At 47.4% G+C, this 18,586-nt stretch overlaps 1 protein-coding gene across 2 annotated transcripts in view; it reads left to right on the top strand.

Moving 5' to 3' along the window:
- The window catches only part of PRR14 (proline rich 14), a 47,628-nt gene extending 33,757 nt beyond the window's left edge, over positions 1-13,871 (top strand). For both annotated transcript variants that reach the window (XM_073546305.1, XM_073546306.1), the window contains 2 exons: positions 13,250-13,321; positions 13,406-13,871. In XM_073546305.1, the coding sequence (XP_073402406.1) occupies positions 13,250-13,321; positions 13,406-13,667 (334 nt within the window). In that variant the 3' untranslated portion in view covers positions 13,668-13,871. The remainder of the gene's footprint in view (positions 1-13,249; positions 13,322-13,405) is intronic.
- The last annotated feature ends 4,715 nt before the right edge of the window (positions 13,872-18,586 follow it).

The raw sequence follows: 18,586 nt of genomic DNA, 5'->3' as shown, positions 1-18,586 counted from the left end.
TCCGGATGGACCGCAAGCTGCGGGCCAGGGGGGTGATGCAGATGGAGACTCCATTGTTCCTTAGTGGAAAAGAGACTGTTTCTCTACCCATGGACGTAGGGGCTCTCTCCCTGAAGGAAAAGGAGAGACACGCCGGAGAGAAAAGCAGTTATGCTTCTACTGTGGTAAAACGGGACATTGGAAAAGGGAGTGTCCTGATTGTCCATCCTCAACCCGGTTGACGGGAAACGACTAGGTCTGGGTAGTCAGCGGGGAGACTACTCAGACCCTCAGGTACCCTTTTCCTCGTTTTCTAAGGTGTTGCTTCATGTGGAACGGTTAGTGGACGATTGTTGTTTTCCCTCTACAGCTTTCGTGGACTGCGGATCATCGATTAACCTCATTGATTCCCAATTGGTCACAAGCTGTAAGATAGGGACAGTTAGACTTAAGGTTCCGATCAAGGTGGTGGCCATTGACTCCTCCCTCCTCACTAAATAGGGAATTCTCTTTATGTCTGACTTGTTTTCACTCAAAGTGGGCGCTACCCATGTGGAAAAATTAAGTTGTTTGGTTATGGACAATCTACCAGCAGGATTGGTGTTGGGTATGCCCTGGTTACAACGCCATAACCCAGTTATTAACTGGAAAACGGGGGAGATTGTTCAGTGGGGGTTTAATGATTCAATGTTATGTGATAAGTCTGCACTATTGGTTGAACCTGTTAAATCTGTATCTGTGTCATCTGTCGAGCTGGAAGGTATTCTGGAGTACCTGAAAGAATTCGAAGATGTGTTCTCTGAAAGCGAGGCCGAGACGTTACCGCCACATAGACCCTTTGACTGCGCTACAGGGTTAGTCCCGGGGGCTAAATTACCTAAAGCCCGTCTGTTTAATTTATCTGGCCCTGATCGCTGGGCCATGAAAGATTACATTGCTGAGAGTCTTCGCAAAGGACACATACGTCCCGCAGTCTCACCTGTGGCGGCAGGGTTTTTTTTTGTTAAGAAAAAAGATGGTGGTTTACGTCCCTGCCTCGATTTTCGTGAGCTGACCAAGATTACTGTACGAAATACGTACCCCCTTCCGTTGATTCCCGATTTTGTGTAACCAACTTTCAGGGGCAATGTGGTTTTCTAAACTGGATCTTCGGGGGGCATATAATTTGATATGGGTCCGGGAGGGGGATGAATGGAAAACCGCGTTCCTCACGACCGAGGGACTGTTTGAAAATTTAGTCATGCCGTTTGGTCTTACCAACGCCCCCGCCATATTTCAGAATTTCATCAACGTGGTATTCTCGGATCTCATTGGTCGTTTTGTTGTCATTTACTTAGACGATATTCTGATGATATACTCACACGACAGTCAATCTCATCTGAATCATGTAGGAACCGTTCTCCAAAGACTGAGGGAAAATCATTTGTATGCCAAATTGGAGAAATCTGTGATTTTTGTTCAAGAATTGTCTTTTTGGGATTAATTGTATCCGGTGAGAGTTTTCGCATGGACCCCAAGAAGGTGCAAGCCATTGCGGATTGGGTGCAACCCCGACACCTTAAGGGTCTTCAGCGCTTCTTGGGGTTCGCCAATTATTATCGCAAATTTATTCGGGGGTTTTCACAGGTGGTCAAACCTCTCACGGATCTAACATGCAAAGGTGCGGATGTGAGAAACTGGTCCTCGCTCGCAAATGAAGCCTTTGCGACCCTGAAAAGAAGCTTTATGTCTGCTCCTGTGTTAGTGCAGCCAGATCCGTCCAAACCATTAGTCGTGGAAGTGGACGCCTCTGAGGTGGGGGTGGGGGCGGTGTAGTCCCAAGGGCCTGCCACTCTAACCAACCTCAGGCCATGTGCTTTCTTTTCCAAGAAGTTCTCTGCTGCGGAAAGAAATTACGACGTAGGCAATAGAGAGCTTTTTGCGGTCAAGTTGGCGTTTGAAGAATGGAGGCACTTTTTGGAGGGGGCCAGTCACCCGGTTACGGTGATCACAGATCACAAAAATTTGTAATACATTGAGTCTGCTAAAAGACTAACGCCCAGACAGGCCCGCTGGTCACTTTTTTTTCCCGTTTTCAGTTTACGATTACATTTCGTCCAGGGTCTAAGAATGTCAAGGCTGACGCCTTATCACGCAGTTTTCAGCCGGTGTCGCCCCCTGAGCCACCTTCCTCCATTCTTCACCCTGGGGTTGTGATAGCAGAGGTCTCATCTGAATTGGAACGGGAGATTCAGGGGGCCCAGTCGCGGGCCTCGGCGGCCAAGCCGGAGGGGAAGTTGTTTGTCCCAGAGCAACTTCGCCTGAAACTCTTACAGGAGTTCCATGAATCCAAGCTGAGTGCCCACCCTGGTATTTCAGCCACACGTCTGGTGGTGGCTAGGATCTTTTGGTGGCCTACCCTTGGTTCGGACATAAAAAAATTCATTGCTGGTTGTGGGGTCTGCGCTCGTTCTAAAAACTCTCATAGCCGGCCAGCAGGGGAGCTGATACCCTTGGCAGTGCCCGAAAGGCCATGGACTCACTTATCCATGGATTTTATTACCAATCTTCCTCCATCTAAGGGTAATACGGTGGTATGGGTAGTGGTGGACAGGTTTTCTAAGCAGGCTCATTTTGTACCCCTGTCCGCATTACCGTCAGGAGTCAGCTGAGACGTTTTCCAGATTTGTTTGTGCAGCATGTGGTCCGGTTGCATGGGGTACCCCTGAATGTGGTGTCTAATCGTGGTGTGCAGTTTGTGGCTAAGTTTTGGCGTGCTTTCTGCAAAAAATTAGGTATGTCTCTGTCCTTTTCGTCTGCATACCATCCTGAGAGCAATGGGCAGACGGAGAGCACTAACCAGTCCCTGGAACAGATCCTCAGGTGTCTAACCTCTGCTAGACAGAGTGACTGGTGTGATGCACTGCCGTTAGCTGAATTTACCTTCAATAGTCGGGTGAGTCAATCCACTGGTAGGTCCCCTTTCTTGATCAACTATGGTTTCAGTCCTCATTTTGGGGAGTTTTCTCGTCTGGACTCGGGGTGTCCCGGGGATGAGGGCTCTGTTAAGCAATTACAGAATACATGGGCAGAAGTTCAGCGGAGTATATCTAGGTCTCAGGGCAGGTATAAGTTTTTCGCGGACAGGAAACGAACACTAGGGCCCACGTTTCAGGTTGGAGACAAGGTTTGGCTCTCCATGCGAAACATTAAGTTAAAGATTCCGTCAGCCAAGTTGGGGCCCAAATTCGTTGGCCCATACAAGATTGTGGAAAAAATCAATCCAGTGGCGTATAGGCTGTGCCTTCCACCCTCTTTCAAGATCCCTAACGTCTTCCACAAATCTCTACTGAAACCTTTTGAAGCAGTCTGGGGAGACTCCGAGTCTGCTGCTTCTCCTGTTTTGGTCGAGGGGCAGGTGGAGTACGAGGTTGGTCATATCGTAGATTTCAGGTTGGTACGGCGGTCGGTACAGTACCTGGTTCATTGGAAGGGGTATGGACCGGAAGACAGGTCCTGGGTGCCGGCCCGGTTGATGCATCCTGATCGCCTGGTGCCGGCTTTCCATGCTAAGTACCCAGGCAAGCCTGGGGGTCCAGAGGCCCCCCGTTGAGAGGGGGGTACTGTCATGATCTCAGTGCGGGTTTGACTCGCACACGTGGGGTTAATGTCTGGAACCAATGCTGATGACTGGCATTTCTGGGGTTAAAGGTGATCCCGGTGCAGGCTTACCTGCACACCTGGCGCTATGATTGTGGCCTCTCCCTGGTTCTGGGGGAGGCTTCTTATAGCCTCAGGACGCTCCCATCCCTGTCAGTTATACTTTCGCCCTGGGCATTGTGTGGTGACCCCTGAGTGTGTTTGTGCTGTATTCTGGTTTATCTGATTCTCTGTGTACGACTCGGTCTGTTCTCTGGATATCGCTTTGGATTCTGCCTGGTACCTTCTATGTCTGTTTGGTTTTGACTGCTGCTTGGCCCTGACTATCCGCTCTGTCTCATCCTTGGTACGTTACTGCTATCTCTGTGTATGACCTCCGTTTTGCCTGACTCTGAGTAATTCTGTATAGTGTCTTTCCATCTCACTAAGCAGGATGCTAAGCCCCGCCCCCTTGCAGTCACATGACCGTAGGTCCGGTGTCTGCTTGCTAAACTTCAGCATCCACAGGTCCTGTGTATCGGTACTTTCTGGCTGTACCTGACCCCGGTACCCCTACAGTGCAGGTGAGTCCCTGCTCAGCGGAGGCTGCACGCCGGCGCTGACAGGATCCTGACACTCAGGACACACGCACTGGCTCAATGAGCAAGTACAGTGCGGTGTTCCTGACAATAATGATCCCAACCAGACCACCAGGGCAACGAAGGAGTGGCTTCATAAGAAGCATATGAAGGTCCTGGAGTGGCCTAGCCAGTCTCCAGATCTCAACCCCATAGAAAACCTTTGGAGGGAGTTGAAAGTCTGTGTTGCCCAGTGACAGGTCCAAACACCCCTGCTCTAGAGGAGATCTGCATGGAGGAATTGGCCCACATACCACCAACAGTGTGTGCCAGTTTGGTGACGTTGCAGCGATGTCGAAACGACATGTAGCAACGATCAGTTGGCTGATTGTTAATCGTCTTGGCCATAATTCTATCGTTGGTCTCCCGTTGGGCAGCACACATCGCTGCGAGAGACCAACGATCAGTGACTCTGGGAGCTGGTGCTTAGTTACCCGCTGTTTACCCTGGATACTAGCGTGCTCGCTGGTCCTGATCGCTGGTGAGTCTGTCTATGTGACAGCTCACCAGCGATCAGCTAACTATGTCCCAGCGATCCCATCCACGTCGGATCGTTGGTGGGACCGCTGGGACATGGAAGCGTGTAACGGGGCCCTTACAGAAAACGTTTGACCTCTGTTTTTGCCAACAAAGGATATACAGCTCTGGCAAAAATTGAGCCCACTGCACAATGTTCAGTTTCTCTGATTTTCCTCTTTATATTTCTGAGTAAAATGTAAATTGCTCTTTTACTCTATAAACTTCTGACCACAGGTCTCCGAATGTCCAAACAATAAATTTTGTATCTAATTTCAGAAAATGAGAAATGGTCAAAAGAACAAAAATGCAGAGTGCTTGTAGATCTCAAATAATGCCAAGAAAACAAGTCCATAATCATTTAGAAACAACAATCCTAATGTTTTACCTCAGGAAGAGTTCAGAGATCAGTATTCTGTGGAATCCACATGATTGTTAACCCCGGCTTTCCTGCGTCTTGGCTGCTTTCCTCCAGTCTCTCACACGGCTTTTGGGTGACCTTATGCCGCTCCTGGTACACACGTGTCAGCAGTTCTTCTTTGTCTGATGGCTTGTGACTCTCCATCTTCCTCCTGATTACATTCCAGAGGTTCTCAGTGGGGTTCAGGTCTGGAGATTGGGCGGCCATGACAGGGGGTGGATGTGGTGGTCCTTCATCCACACATTGATTGACCTAGCTGTGTGGCATGGCGCATTGTCCTCAGAGTTGGGGAACATTGCCTGAGCAGAAGGAACCAGCTGTTGTTCCAGGATAACCTTGTATGAGGCTTGATTCATACGTCCTTCACAAAGATTAACCTGCCCAATTCCAGCCTTGCTGAAGCCTCCCCAGATCATCACCGATCCTCCACCAAATTTCACAGTGGCTGCAAGACACTGAGGCTTTTACGCCTCTCCAGGTCTCTGTCTAACCATTAGACGACCAGGTGTTGGGCCAAGCTGAAAATTAGACTTCTCAGAGAAGATTACCTTACTCCAGTCCTCTATGGTCCAGTCCTTATGGTCTTTGGCAAACTTCAGCCTGGCTCTCCTTTGCTTCTCATTGATGAAAGGCTTTTTTCTAGCTTTACATGACTTGAGCACTGCCTCTAGGAGCCGGATACGAACTGTTCTTGCCGTGCACTTCACCCCAGCTGCCATTTGCCATTCCTTTTGCAGGTCACTTGATGTCATCCTGCGGTTGCTGAGTGACATTCGAATAAGATGACAGTCCTCCCGGTCAGTGGAGAGTCGTTTTCGCCCTCTGCCGATCTGTAGCTTTGTTGTCCCCAATGTCTGCTGCTTGACCTTGTTGTAATGGATTGCTGTCTTAGAAATTTTAAGGATGGAGGCAACATGACGCTCACTGTATCCCTCTGCTAGTAAAGCCAGAATTGAGCCCTTCTTTTCCAAGACTTTTCTTTTCATCTCCTTTGGCATGGTTAAAAGTTATTTTTTCATTCCTATTACTTTTGGGATATTACTAGCACTTGTTTTGCCGTCCAGCTTGTCCTATGGCAGGAGGATTGTGAACACCACAGCAGGGATTTTATACTTTCCTTCGTTAAATAAGATTTAGCACAGTAAGTAGAATGAGGTGGACTCTGGTTGGAATTCACATGACACTGGAATGGAATGGCTGTCAGACATGGAGAGAAGCGGATTGTTATACAACTGTGCAGTGGGCTCTTAATTTTTGCCATAGCTGTATAGCAAAATATGGAGAGGAACTTTTGTTAACCCCTTAATCCCATGTGACGTACTATCCCGTCCATGTGCCCTGGGACTTAGTTCCCAGGGACAGGATAGTACGTCACAGCGATCAGCGGCGCCCACGTGGTGAGCGCCGCTGATCGCGGCTGGGTGTCAGCTAATTATCACAGCTGACACCCGGCACTATGTGTCAGGGGTGGTCACGGACCTCCCCCGACACGTTAACCCCTTGCACACCGCGATCAAACACGATCGCAGTGTACGGGGGGGTTAAAGGGAAGCATCGGCAGGGAGGGGGCTCCCTCTGTGCTTCCCTGAGCCCCCCACCGCAGCGCAATGTGCAGCGCTGCTGCGGGGGGCTCCTTTCCTCCAGGCCCCCGAATCCAAGATGGCAACGGGGGCCTGCAGGGAGCTCACTTCCTCAGTGCCTGCAAAACGCAGGCATGAGGAAGTCTGCGTCTATGCCTGTGATGTGACAGATCGCTGATCTGTCACAGGACAGTGATGTCCCTCTTGGGGAAACCTAATAAAATTAAAAAAAAATTAAAAAAAAAGTGTAAAAATAATTTTGAAAAAATCGCTAAATAAATTAGAAAAAAAAAAAAATATTCTCCAATAAATTCATTTTTTGGAAATAAAGAAAAAAACAATAAAAGTACACATATTTGGTATCGCCGCGTCCGTAACGACCCGCCCTATAAAACTGTCCCATTAGTTAACCCCTTTAGCGAACCCCTTAAATAAAAATAAAAAATGAAGCAAAAAATAATGATTTATTATCATACCGTCAAACAAAGTGTAATAACGCGCGATCAAAAAGACGCATATAAATATCCATGGTACCGCTGAAAACGTCATCTTGTCCCGCAAAAAACAAGCCATGATACAGCATCATCAGCGAAAAAATATAAAAGTTATAGCTCGCAGAATAAAGCGATGCAAAAATAATTATTTTTTATATAAAATAGTTTTCATTGCAAAAAACAGACAAAACATTAAAAAAAATAATGAGGTATCGCTGTAACCGTACTGACCCGAAGAATAAAACCGCTTTATCAATTTTATCGCACACGGAACGGTGTAAACGCACCCCCCAAAAGATATTCATGAAATGCTGGTTTTTGTTCATTCTGCGTCCCAAAAATCGGACTAAAAAGCGATCAAAAAATGTCACGTGCCCGAAAATGGTACCAATAAAAACGTCAACTCGTCCCGCAAAAAATAAGACCTCACGTGACTCGGTGGGTCAAAATATGGAAAAATTATAGCTCTCAAAATGTGGTGATGCAAAAACTATTTTACAATAAAAAGCGTCTTTTAGCGTGTGACAGCCGCCAAACATAAAAACCGCCATAAATAGTAAATCAAACCCCCCGATATCACCCCCTTAGTTAGGGAAAAATAATAAAACTAAAAGAAAATGTATTTATTTCCATTTTCCCATTAGGGTTAGGGCTGAGATTAGGGTTAGGGCTGAGATTAGGGTTAGGGCTGAGATTAGGGTTAGGGGTGTGTTGGGGTTCGGGTTGGAGTTATAATTGGGGGGTTCCCACTGTTTAGGTACATCAGGGGCTCTCCAAACGTGACATGTCACCCAATCTGAATTGCAGCAAATTTTGCAGTGAAAAAGTCAAACACCGCTCCTTCCCTTCTGAGCGCTGCCATGCGCCGAAACAGTGGTTCCCCCCACATATCAGGTATCAGCGTACTCAGGACAAATTGCACAATAACTCTTACAGTCCAATTTCTCCTGTTACCCTTGGTAAAATAAAAAAAATTGAACCTGAAGTAATTTTTTTTGTGAAAAAAAAGTTAAATGTTCATTTTTTTTTTAAATATTAAAAAAATTCCTGTGACGCACCTAAAGGGTTAATAAACTTCTTGAATGTGGTTTTGAGCACCTTGAGGGGTGCAGTTTTTAGAATGGTGTCACTTTTGGGTATTTTCTATCATATAGACCCCTCAAAGTGGCTTCAAATGTGATGTTGTCCGTAAATAAAATGGTGTAAAAATGAGAAATCGCTGGTCAACTTTTAACCCTTATAACTTCCTAACAAAAAAAAAATTTGGTTCCAAAATTGTGCTGATGTAAAGTAAACATGTGGGAAATGTTAGTTATCAAGTTATTTGTGTGCCGTATCTCTGTGATTTAAAGGCATAAAAATTCAAAGTTGGAAAATTGCGAAATGTTCAATATTTTCGCCAAATTTCCGTTTTTTTCACAAATAAACGCAAGTTATTTGAATGAAATTTTACCACTAACATGAAGTACAATATGTCACGAGAAAACAATGTCAGAATCACCGGGATCCATGGAAGCGTTCCAGAGTTATGACCTCATAAAGGGACAGCGGTCAGAATTGTAAAAATTGGCCCGATCATGAACGTGCAAACCAACCTTGGGGCTTAAGGGGTTAATGACCAAATACTTATCTTCCACCATAATTTTCAAAATAAATCTTGAGAAATCAGACAAGGTGACGTTCTGGATTTGTTTTCTCTTTTTGATTCTCATAGTTGTGGTGTAGCTATTACAGGCCGCTCTCATCTTTAGAAGTGGGAGAACTTTCAGCATTCGTGGCTGGCTTATTTCCCCACTGTCGTCTGCGTGAGGAGGTCCCGGAGGAGGATGCGGAAGGGATAGCAGTGTCTTACATTTCTAGGCACTCATTGCACAGGCGGGTGCCATGGGCGGGTGGCTTACAGCGATCAGGGGGGCTCATGGTAGAGAGGATCCGAGGAACAAATGAAGGAGGACGGCGTGATGGCTGCGCACTAGTCAGGAGATGAACCGCATGGTAATGGTCTGCTCTCTGTTTTCCATGGTTGAGTGATGGCTGTGCACTAGTCAGGAGATGAACCGCAGGGTAATGGTCTGCGCTCTGTTTTCCATGGTTGAGTGATGGCTGCGCACTAGTCAGGAGATGAACCGCAGGGTAATGGTCTGCGCTCTGTTTTCCATGGTTGAGTGATGGCTGCGCACTAGTCAGGAGATGAACCGCAGGGTAATGGTCTGCGCTCTGTTTTCCATGGTTGAGTGATGGCTGTGCACTAGTCAGGAGATGAACCGCAGGGTAATGGTCTGCGCTCTGTTTTCCATGGTTGAGTGATGGCTGCGCACTAGTCAGGAGATGAACCGCAGGGTAATGGTCTGCGCTCTGTTTTCCATGGTTGAGTGATGGCTGCGCACTAGTCAGGAGATGAACCGCAGGGTAATGGTCTGCGCTCTGTTTTCCATGGTTGAGTGATGGCTGGGCACTAGTCAGGAGATGAACCGCAGGGTAATGGTCTGCGCTCTGTTTTCCATGGTTGAGTGATGGCTGCGCACTAGTCAGGAGATGAACCGCATGGTAATGGTCTGCGCTCTGTTTTCCATGGTTGAGTGATGGCTGCGCACTAGTCAGGAGATGAACCGCATGGTAATGGTCTGCGCTCTGTTTTCCATGGTTGAGTGATGGCTGCGCACTAGTCAGGAGATGAACCGCAGGGTAATGGTCTGCTCTCTGTTTTCCATGGTTGAGTGATGGCTGCGCACTAGTCAGGAGATGAACCGCAGGGTAATGGTATGCGCTCTGTTTTCCATGGTTGAGTGATGGCTGCGCACTAGTCATGAGATGAACCGCAGGGTAATGGTCTGCGCTCTGTTTTCCATGGTTGAGTGATGGCTGCGCACTAGTCAGGAGATGAACCGCATGGTAATGGTCTGCTCTCTGTTTTCCATGGTTGAGTCATGGCTGCGCACTAGTCAGGAGATGAACCGCAGGGTAATGGTCTGCTCTCTGTTTTCCATGGTTGAGTGATGGCTGCGCACTAGTCAGGAGATGAACCGCAGGGTAATGGTCTGCTCTCTGTTTTCCATGGTTGAGTGATGGCTGCGCACTAGTCAGGAGATGAACCGCATGGTAATGGTCTGCTCTCTGTTTTCCATGGTTGAGTCATGGCTGCGCACTAGTCAGGAGATGAACCGCAGGGTAATGGTCTGCTCTCTGTTTTCCATGGTTGAGTCATGGCTGCGCACTAGTCAGGAGATGAACCGCAGGGTAATGGTCTGCTCTCTGTTTTCCATGGTTGAGTGATGGCTGCGCACTAGTCAGGAGATGAACCGCAGGGTAATGGTCTGCTCTCTGTTTCCCATGGTTGAGTGATGGCTGCGCACTAGTCAGGAGATGAACCGCAGGGTAATGGTCTGCCCCTGTTTTCCATGGTTGAGTGATGGCTGCGCACTAGTCAGGAGATGAACCGCAGGGTAATGGTCTGCGCTCTGTTTTCCATGGTTGAGTGATGGCTGCGCACTAGTCAGGAGACGAACCGCAGGGTAATGGTCTGCTCTCTGTTTTCCATGGTTGAACAGAGGAAGCAGCTTTGAGTGTTACCCCACCACCAACACCGTGTGGACGGGCCTGACATATGAGCGCCTTCTTGCTGCACACTCTTCAATACGATGCCCGTATTCTTAGGGTTGGAAATTGTGCTGTGTGCTGGATTGCCCCTGTTAGATCCACAGGAGAAGCTTCTCCACCGCCCTGGAAAGGGGGACGCCCGCACGCTGGAGTATCCAAGTACAATGGCCCTAATACCAGACTGACTCGCTGCCGCCGATAGGACGCGATTTACAGAGCAAGAGGAACAGAACGCCAAGGCTATGGGCCCACAGTAGCGTTTTTATAAACGCTCAGGAAACGGGTCTCCTTCCCAGAAAACACGCATTTTTTTCCGCGCATATTTGATGCGTTTTTTTCCGCGCGTTTTTGATGCGTTTTTTTCCGTGCGTCTTTTGGACTATAGGAAATAGCCAAAATCGCAGACCTAAGCGGAAATTAATGAACATGCTGCGTTTTTTACCGCTAAGCGTTTCCTTAGCGGTAAAAAACACATCCATTGGCACAAAAAGGCCAGAATGCATTAAAATGAATGGGATGCTTCTTTTAAGCGTTTTTGATGCGGTTTGACCCTGAAAAACGCATCAAAAACGCTTAAAAAATGCAACGTGGGCACACAGTCTAAATGTATATATTTAATCCAGAAGAATATTCAGAAGTGAGAGTCCTCAGCGGCTGATAACTGATAAGATGGTGACACGTTGCAGCTTTCCTGCTCCAGGCTCTTCATCAGGCATTGACTAATACAACATCTGAAGAATCACATATATGCACAACACAGCACAGAAATAACCCAATAGATGAGACAATGACGAGAAGCAGAATTGTCATCATGGGAGAGGGAGAAACATAAATATTGGACTAGTTCATAGATAAGGAGTCTGGATGTTTTATTGCCCTCTGATTGGGGTCTGTTTCAGTGTTGTGTGACGCCCCCACAAGGTCTTAGGAGCAAATTCCTTAATTGATGTAAAACGACATAAATCCATGCGACACATTCATTCCAGCACTGAGAGTGTCAAACGTCGTCATAAATTTATACTCCCAGACCCTCCTGTCTCTCTGAGATGTGAAGTTACCCTTTAATACCAGTAATTTAATGTCCATCATGCTATGACCGGGGATACAAAAATGTTTGGCCACAGGTAGATCCATTCTTTTTTCTCTTATAGTGTGACGATGAGCATTCATCCTTGTTCTAAGCTTTTGCCCTGTCTCCCCCACATACAGACCCCCAGTTGGACATTTAGTACAAATAATTAAGTACACCCCATTAGATGTGATGCAGCTGAGAGTACCTGGGATCTTGTAGTCCTGATGTGAGTTGGGGATCTTTATCTTGTCCGTGGTCATTATAAATGGACAGGTTTTACATTTTTTCTGGCTGCAGGTGTTTACAGACACTCTCGTGTGTGTGTGTGTGTGTGTAAGTACTCTCTTGTGTGTGTTTACGGACACTCTCGTCTCGCTTGTCTGTAGATCTTCCACATACCCCAGTACACAAACTAAGGGCGTCGTTTCCAATACCAGGATCCCCCAATAACACCAGGACGGTGTGCTGCCACCAGATCCTCGTTAGATACAACCCCTGTGTGTGCACACTCTCGTGGTGTGTGTACTCTGGCGTGTGCATGTATGTACGTTCTCTTGTGTGTGTGTACTCTCATGTATGCGTGTATGTACGTACTCTCTCGTGTGTGTACACGTGTGCGTCTATGTACATACGCTCTTGTGTATGTACTTCTCATGTGTGCGTTTATATATGTACTCTCTCATGTGCGTTTATATACGTACTCATGTGTACTCTCATGTGTGTCTTTATGTACGAACTCGTGTTCTCTCGTGTGTGCGCTCTCTCTCGTGTTTGTATTCTCTCGTGTGTACTCTCTGATGTGTGCGCGCTCTCTCTCATGTGTACCCTCTGATGTACTCTCTGTTGTGCGCGTTCTCTCTCTCTGTTGTGCGCGCGTGCTCTCTCTCTGGTGCGCGCGTGCTCTCTCTCTGGTGCGCGCGTGCTCTCTCTGGTGCGCGCGTGCTCTCTCTGGTGCGCGCGTGCTCTCTCTGGTGCGCGCGTGCTCTCTCCCTGGTGCGCGCGTGCTCTCTCTGGTGCGCGCGTGCTCTCTCTGGTGCGCGCGTGCTCTCTCCCTGGTGCGCGCGTGCTCTCTCTCTGGTGCGTGCGTGCTCTCTCTCTGGTGCGCGCGTGCTCTCTCTCTGGTGCGCGCGTGCTCTCTCTCTGGTGCGCGCGTGCTCTCTCTCTGGGTGCGCGCGTGCTCTCTCTCTGGGTGCGCGCGTGCTCTCTCTCTGGGTGCGCGCGTGCTCTCTCTCTGGGTGCGCGCGTGCTCTCTCTCTGGGTGCGCGCGTGCTCTCTCTCTGGGTGCGCGCGTGCTCGCTCTCTCTCGTGTGACCGCTCCCGCCTTGTGTCTCTAGGTTGCAGAAGGAGGACTTCAGTCTGGAGGAGATCTACACCAATAAGAACTACCACACGCCCACGGAGAAGAGGTGGGCGCTGCGCGGCGGCTGCTCGGGGCCCTGCTGCCAGCAGATCGCGGACGGGTGAAACTCACTTATTTTTTTCATTTACAGAAAATTTGAGACCATATTTGAGGAGCCCATGACGAGGGACGGCGCCCTGATCCTCACCAGTCAGCGACCGCTACGGCGGATCATGGTATTTAAAGATCGCACCTCTGCTCCTCGCAAGCGGAAGAGGAAGGGTAAAGTGGTGGGCCGCACCCGGAGACATCCAGCCGCCAGCACCGCCGACAGCGTCAACTACGAACTGTTACTGCAGCACAAGCTCCAGCAACTGGAGGCCGCTCTGCAAGAGGACTCGGCCGATCCCTGAGCTCCATCCGATCCCTGAGCTCCGGCCGATCCCTGAGCTCCGGCCGATCCCTGAGCTCCGGCCGATCCCTGAGCTCCATCCGATCCCTGAGCTCCGGCCGATCCCTGAGCTCCATCCGATCCCTGGGCTCCATCCGATCCCTGAGCTCCATCCGATCCCTGAGCTCCGGCCTCACATGTAACCCCAATAAATACTGTAAGCTCATGTGTGGTGTCCTGTGCCAACGCCGCGAGTCACTGCTGCCCGAGCCTGGCACCTCTATAACCAGTACTGAGAGCCGTGAAACGTCTGATCACATCACATCACTACTGAAGAAGAGTGAGCGCAGCTCTGGGGTATAATACAGGAGGTAACTCAGGATCAGTAATGTAATGTATGTACACAGTGACTGCACCAGCAGAAGTGAGTGCAGCTCTGGGGTATAATACAGGAGGTAACTCAGGATCAGTAATGTAATGTTTGTACACAGTGACTGCACCAGCAGAATAGTGAGTGCAGCTCTGGGGTATAATACAGGAGGTAACTCAGGATCAGTAATGTAATGTATGTACACAGTGACTGCACCAGCAGAAGTGAGTGCAGCTCTGGGGTATAATACAGGAGGTAACTCAGGATCAGTAATGTAATGTTTGTACACAGTGACTGCACCAGCAGAATAGTGAGTGCAGCTCTGGGGTATAATACAGGAGGTAACTCAGGATCAGTAATGTAATGTATGTACACAGTGACTGCACCAGCAGAAGTGAGTGCAGCTCTGGGGTATAATACAGGAGGTAACTCAGGATCAGTAATGTAATGTTTGTACACAGTGACTGCACCAGCAGAATAGTGAGTGCAGCTCTGGGGTATAATACAGGATGTAACTCAGGATCAGTAATGTATGTACACAGTGACTGCACCAGCAGAATAGTGAGTGCAGCTCTGGGGTATAATACAGGAGGTAACTCAGGATCAGTAATGTAATGTATGTACACAGTGACTGCACCAGCAGAATAGTGAGTGCAGCTCTGGAGTATAATACAGGATGTAACTCAGGATCAGTAATGTATGTACACAGTGACTGCACCAGCAGAATAGTGAGTGCTGCTCTGGGGTATAATACAGGATGTAACTCAGGATCAGTAATGTAATGTATATACACAGTGACTGCACCAGCAGAATAGTGAGTGCAGCTCTGGGGTATAATACAGGAGGTAACTCAGGATCAGTAATGTATGTACACAGTGACTGCACCAGCAGAATAGTGAGTGCAGCTCTGGGGTATAATACAGGATGTAACTCAGGATCAGTAATGTACTGTATGTACACAGTGACTGCACCAGCAGAATAGTGAGTGCAGCTCTGGGGTATAATACAGGATGTAACTCAGGATCAGTAATGTATGTACACAGTGACTGCACCAGCAGAATAGAGAGTGCAGCTCTGGGGTATAATACAGGAGGTAACTCAGGATCAGTAATGTATGTACACAGTGACTGCACCAGCAGAATAGTGAGTGCAGCTCTGGGGTATAATACAGGATGTAACTCAGGATCAGTAATGTAATGTATATACACAGTGACTGCACCAGCAGAATAGTGAGTGCAGCTCTGGGGTATAATAGAGGAGGTAACTCAGTATCAGTAATGTATGTACACAGTGACTGCACCAGCAGAATAGTGAGTGCAGCTCTGGGGTATAATACAGGATGTAACTCAGGATCAGTAATGTAATGTATGTACACAGTGACTACACCAGCAGAATAGTGAGTGCAGCTCTGGGGTATAATACAGGATGTAACTCAGGATCAGTAATGTAATGTATGTACACAGTGACTGCACCAGCAGAATAGTGAGTGCAGCTCTGGGGTATAATACAGGATGTAACTCAGGATCAGTAATGTAATGTATGTACACAGTGACTACACCAGCAGAATAGTGAGTGCAGCTCTGGGGTATAATACAGGATGTAGCTCAGGATCAGTAATGGAATGTATGTACACAGTGACTGCACCAGCAGAATAGTGAGTGCAGCTCTGGGGTATAATACAGGATGTAACTCAGGATCAGTAATGTATGTATACAGTGACTGCACCAGCAGAATAGTGAGTGCAGCTCTAGGGTATAATACAGGAGGTAACTCAGGATCAGTAATGTATGTACACAGTGACTGCACCAGCAGAATAGTGAGTGCAGCTCTGGGGTATAATACAGGATGTAGCTCAGGATCAGTAATGTATGTACACAGTGACTGCACCAGCAGAATAGTGAGTGCAGCTCTGGGGTATAATACAGGATGTAACTCAGGATCAGTAATGTAATGTATGTACACAGTGACTGCACCAGCAGAATAGTGAGTGCAGCTCTGGGGTATAATACAGGAGGTAACTCAGGATCAGTAATGTAATGTATGTACACAGTGACTGCACCAGCAGAATAGTGAGTGCAGCTCTGGGGTATAATACAGGATGTAACTCAGGATCAGTAATGTGATGTATGTACACAGTGACTGCACCAGCAGAATAGTGAGTGCAGCTCTGGAGTATAATACAGGATGTAACTCAGGATCAGTAATGTAATGTATGTACACAGTGACTGCACCAGCAGAATAGTGAGTGCAGCTCTGGGGTATAATACAGGATGTAACTCAGGATCAGTAATGTATGTACACAGTGACTGCACCAGCAGAATAGTGAGCGCAGCTCTGGGGTATAATACAGGATGTAACTCAGGATCAGTAATGTAATGTACACAGTGACTGCACCAGCAGAATAGTGAGTGCAGCTCTGGGGTATAATACAGGATGTAGCTCAGGATCAGTAATGTATGTACACAGTGACTGCACCAGCAGAATAGTGAGTGCAGCTCTGGGGTATAATACAGGATGTAGCTCAGGATCAGTAATGTATGTACACAGTGACTGCACCAGCAGAATAGTGAGTGCAGCTCTGGAGTATAATATAGGATGTAACTCAGGATCAGTAATGTAATGTATGTACACAGTGACTGCACCAGCAGAATAGTGAGTGCAGCTCTGGGGTATAATACAGGATGTAACTCAGGATCAGTAATGTATGTACACATTGACTGCACCAGCAGAATAGTGAGTGCAGCTCTGGGGTATAATACAGGATGTAACTCAGGATCAGTAATGTAATGTATGTACACAGTGACTGCACCAGCAGAATAGTGAGTGCAGCTCTGGGGTATAATACAGGATGTAACTCAGGATCAGTAATGTAATGTTTGTACACAGTGACTGCACCAGCAGAATAGTGAGTGCAGCTCTGGGGTATAATACAGGATGTAACTCAGGATCAGTAATGTAATGTATGTACACAGTGACTGCACCAGCAGAATAGTGAGTGCAGCTCTGGGGTATAATACAGGATGTAACTCAGGATCAGTAATGTAATGTATGTACACAGTGACTGCACCAGCAGAATAGTGAGTGCAGCTCTGGGGTATAATACAGGATGTAACTCAGGATCAGTAATGTAATGTATGCACACAGTGACTGCACCAGCAGAATAGTGAGTGCAGCTCTGGGGTATAATACAGGATGTAACTCAGGATCAGTAATGTATGTACACAGTGACTGCACCAGGAGAATAGTGAGTGCAGCTCTGGAGTATAATACAGGAGGTAACTCAGGATCAGTAATGTATGTACACAGTGACTGCACCAGCAGAATAGTGAGTGCAGCTCTGGGGTATAATACAGGATGTAACTCAGGATCAGTGATGTAATGTATGTACACAGTGACTGCACCAGCAGAATAGTGAGTGCAGCTCTGGGGTATAATACAGGATGTAACTCAGGATCAGTAATGTAATGTATGCACACAGTGACTGCACCAGCAGAATAGTGAGTGCAGCTCTGGGGTATAATACAGGAGGTAACTCAGGATCATTAATGTATGTACACAGTGACTGCACCAGCAGAATAGTGAGTGCAGCTCTGGGGTATAATACAGGATGTAACTCAGGATCAGTAATGTATGTACACAATGACTGCACCAGCAGAATAGTGAGTGCAGCTCTGGGGTATAATACAGGATGTAACTCAGGATCAGTAATGTATGTACACAGTGACTGCACCAGCAGAATAGTGAGTGTAGCTCTGGAGTATAATACAGGATGTAACTCAGGATCAGTAATGTATGTACACAGTGACTGCACCAGCAGAATAGTGAGTGTAGCTCTGGAGTATAATACAGGAGGTAACTCAGGATCAGTAATGTATGTACACAATGACTGCACCAGCAGAATAGTGAGTGCAGCTCTGGGGTATAATACAGGATGTAACTCAGGATCAGTAATGTAATGTATGTACACAGTGAGTGCGCCAGCAGAATAGAGAGTGCAGCTCTGGAGTATAATACAGGAGGTAACTCAGGATCAGTAATGTAATGTATGCACACAGTGACTGCACCAGCAGAATAGTGAGTACAGCTCTGGAGTATAATACAGGAGGTAACTCAGGATCAGTAATGTAATGTATGTACATAGTGACTGCACCTGCAGAATAGTGAGTGCAGCTCTGGGGTATAATACAGGATGTAACTCAGGATCAGTAATGTATGTGCATAGTGACTGCAGCAGCAGAATAGTGAGTGCAGCTCTGGGGTATAATACAGGATGTAACTCAGGATCAGTAATGTATGTGCACAGTGACTGCAGCAGCAGAATAGTGAGTGCAGCTCTGGGGTAAAATACAGGATGTAACTCAGGATCAGTAACGTAAAGTATGTAAACAGTGACTGCACCAGCAGAATAGTGAGTGCAGCTCTGGGGTATAATACAGGATGTAACTCAGGATCAGTAATGTATGTACACAGTGACTGCACCAGCAGAATAGAGAGTGCAGCTCTGGAGTATAATACAGGAGGTAACTCAGGATCAGTAATGCAATGTATGCACACAGTGACTGCACCAGCAG

Source organism: Dendrobates tinctorius, unplaced genomic scaffold (genome assembly GCF_039654945.1).
Source record: "Dendrobates tinctorius isolate UK_male_01 unplaced genomic scaffold, ASM3965494v1 ptg000146l, whole genome shotgun sequence".
Classification (NCBI taxonomy): Eukaryota; Metazoa; Chordata; class Amphibia; order Anura; family Dendrobatidae; genus Dendrobates; species Dendrobates tinctorius.
Note: the sequence above shows the minus strand (reverse complement) of the source record. Positions and strands in the feature narration are given on the sequence as shown.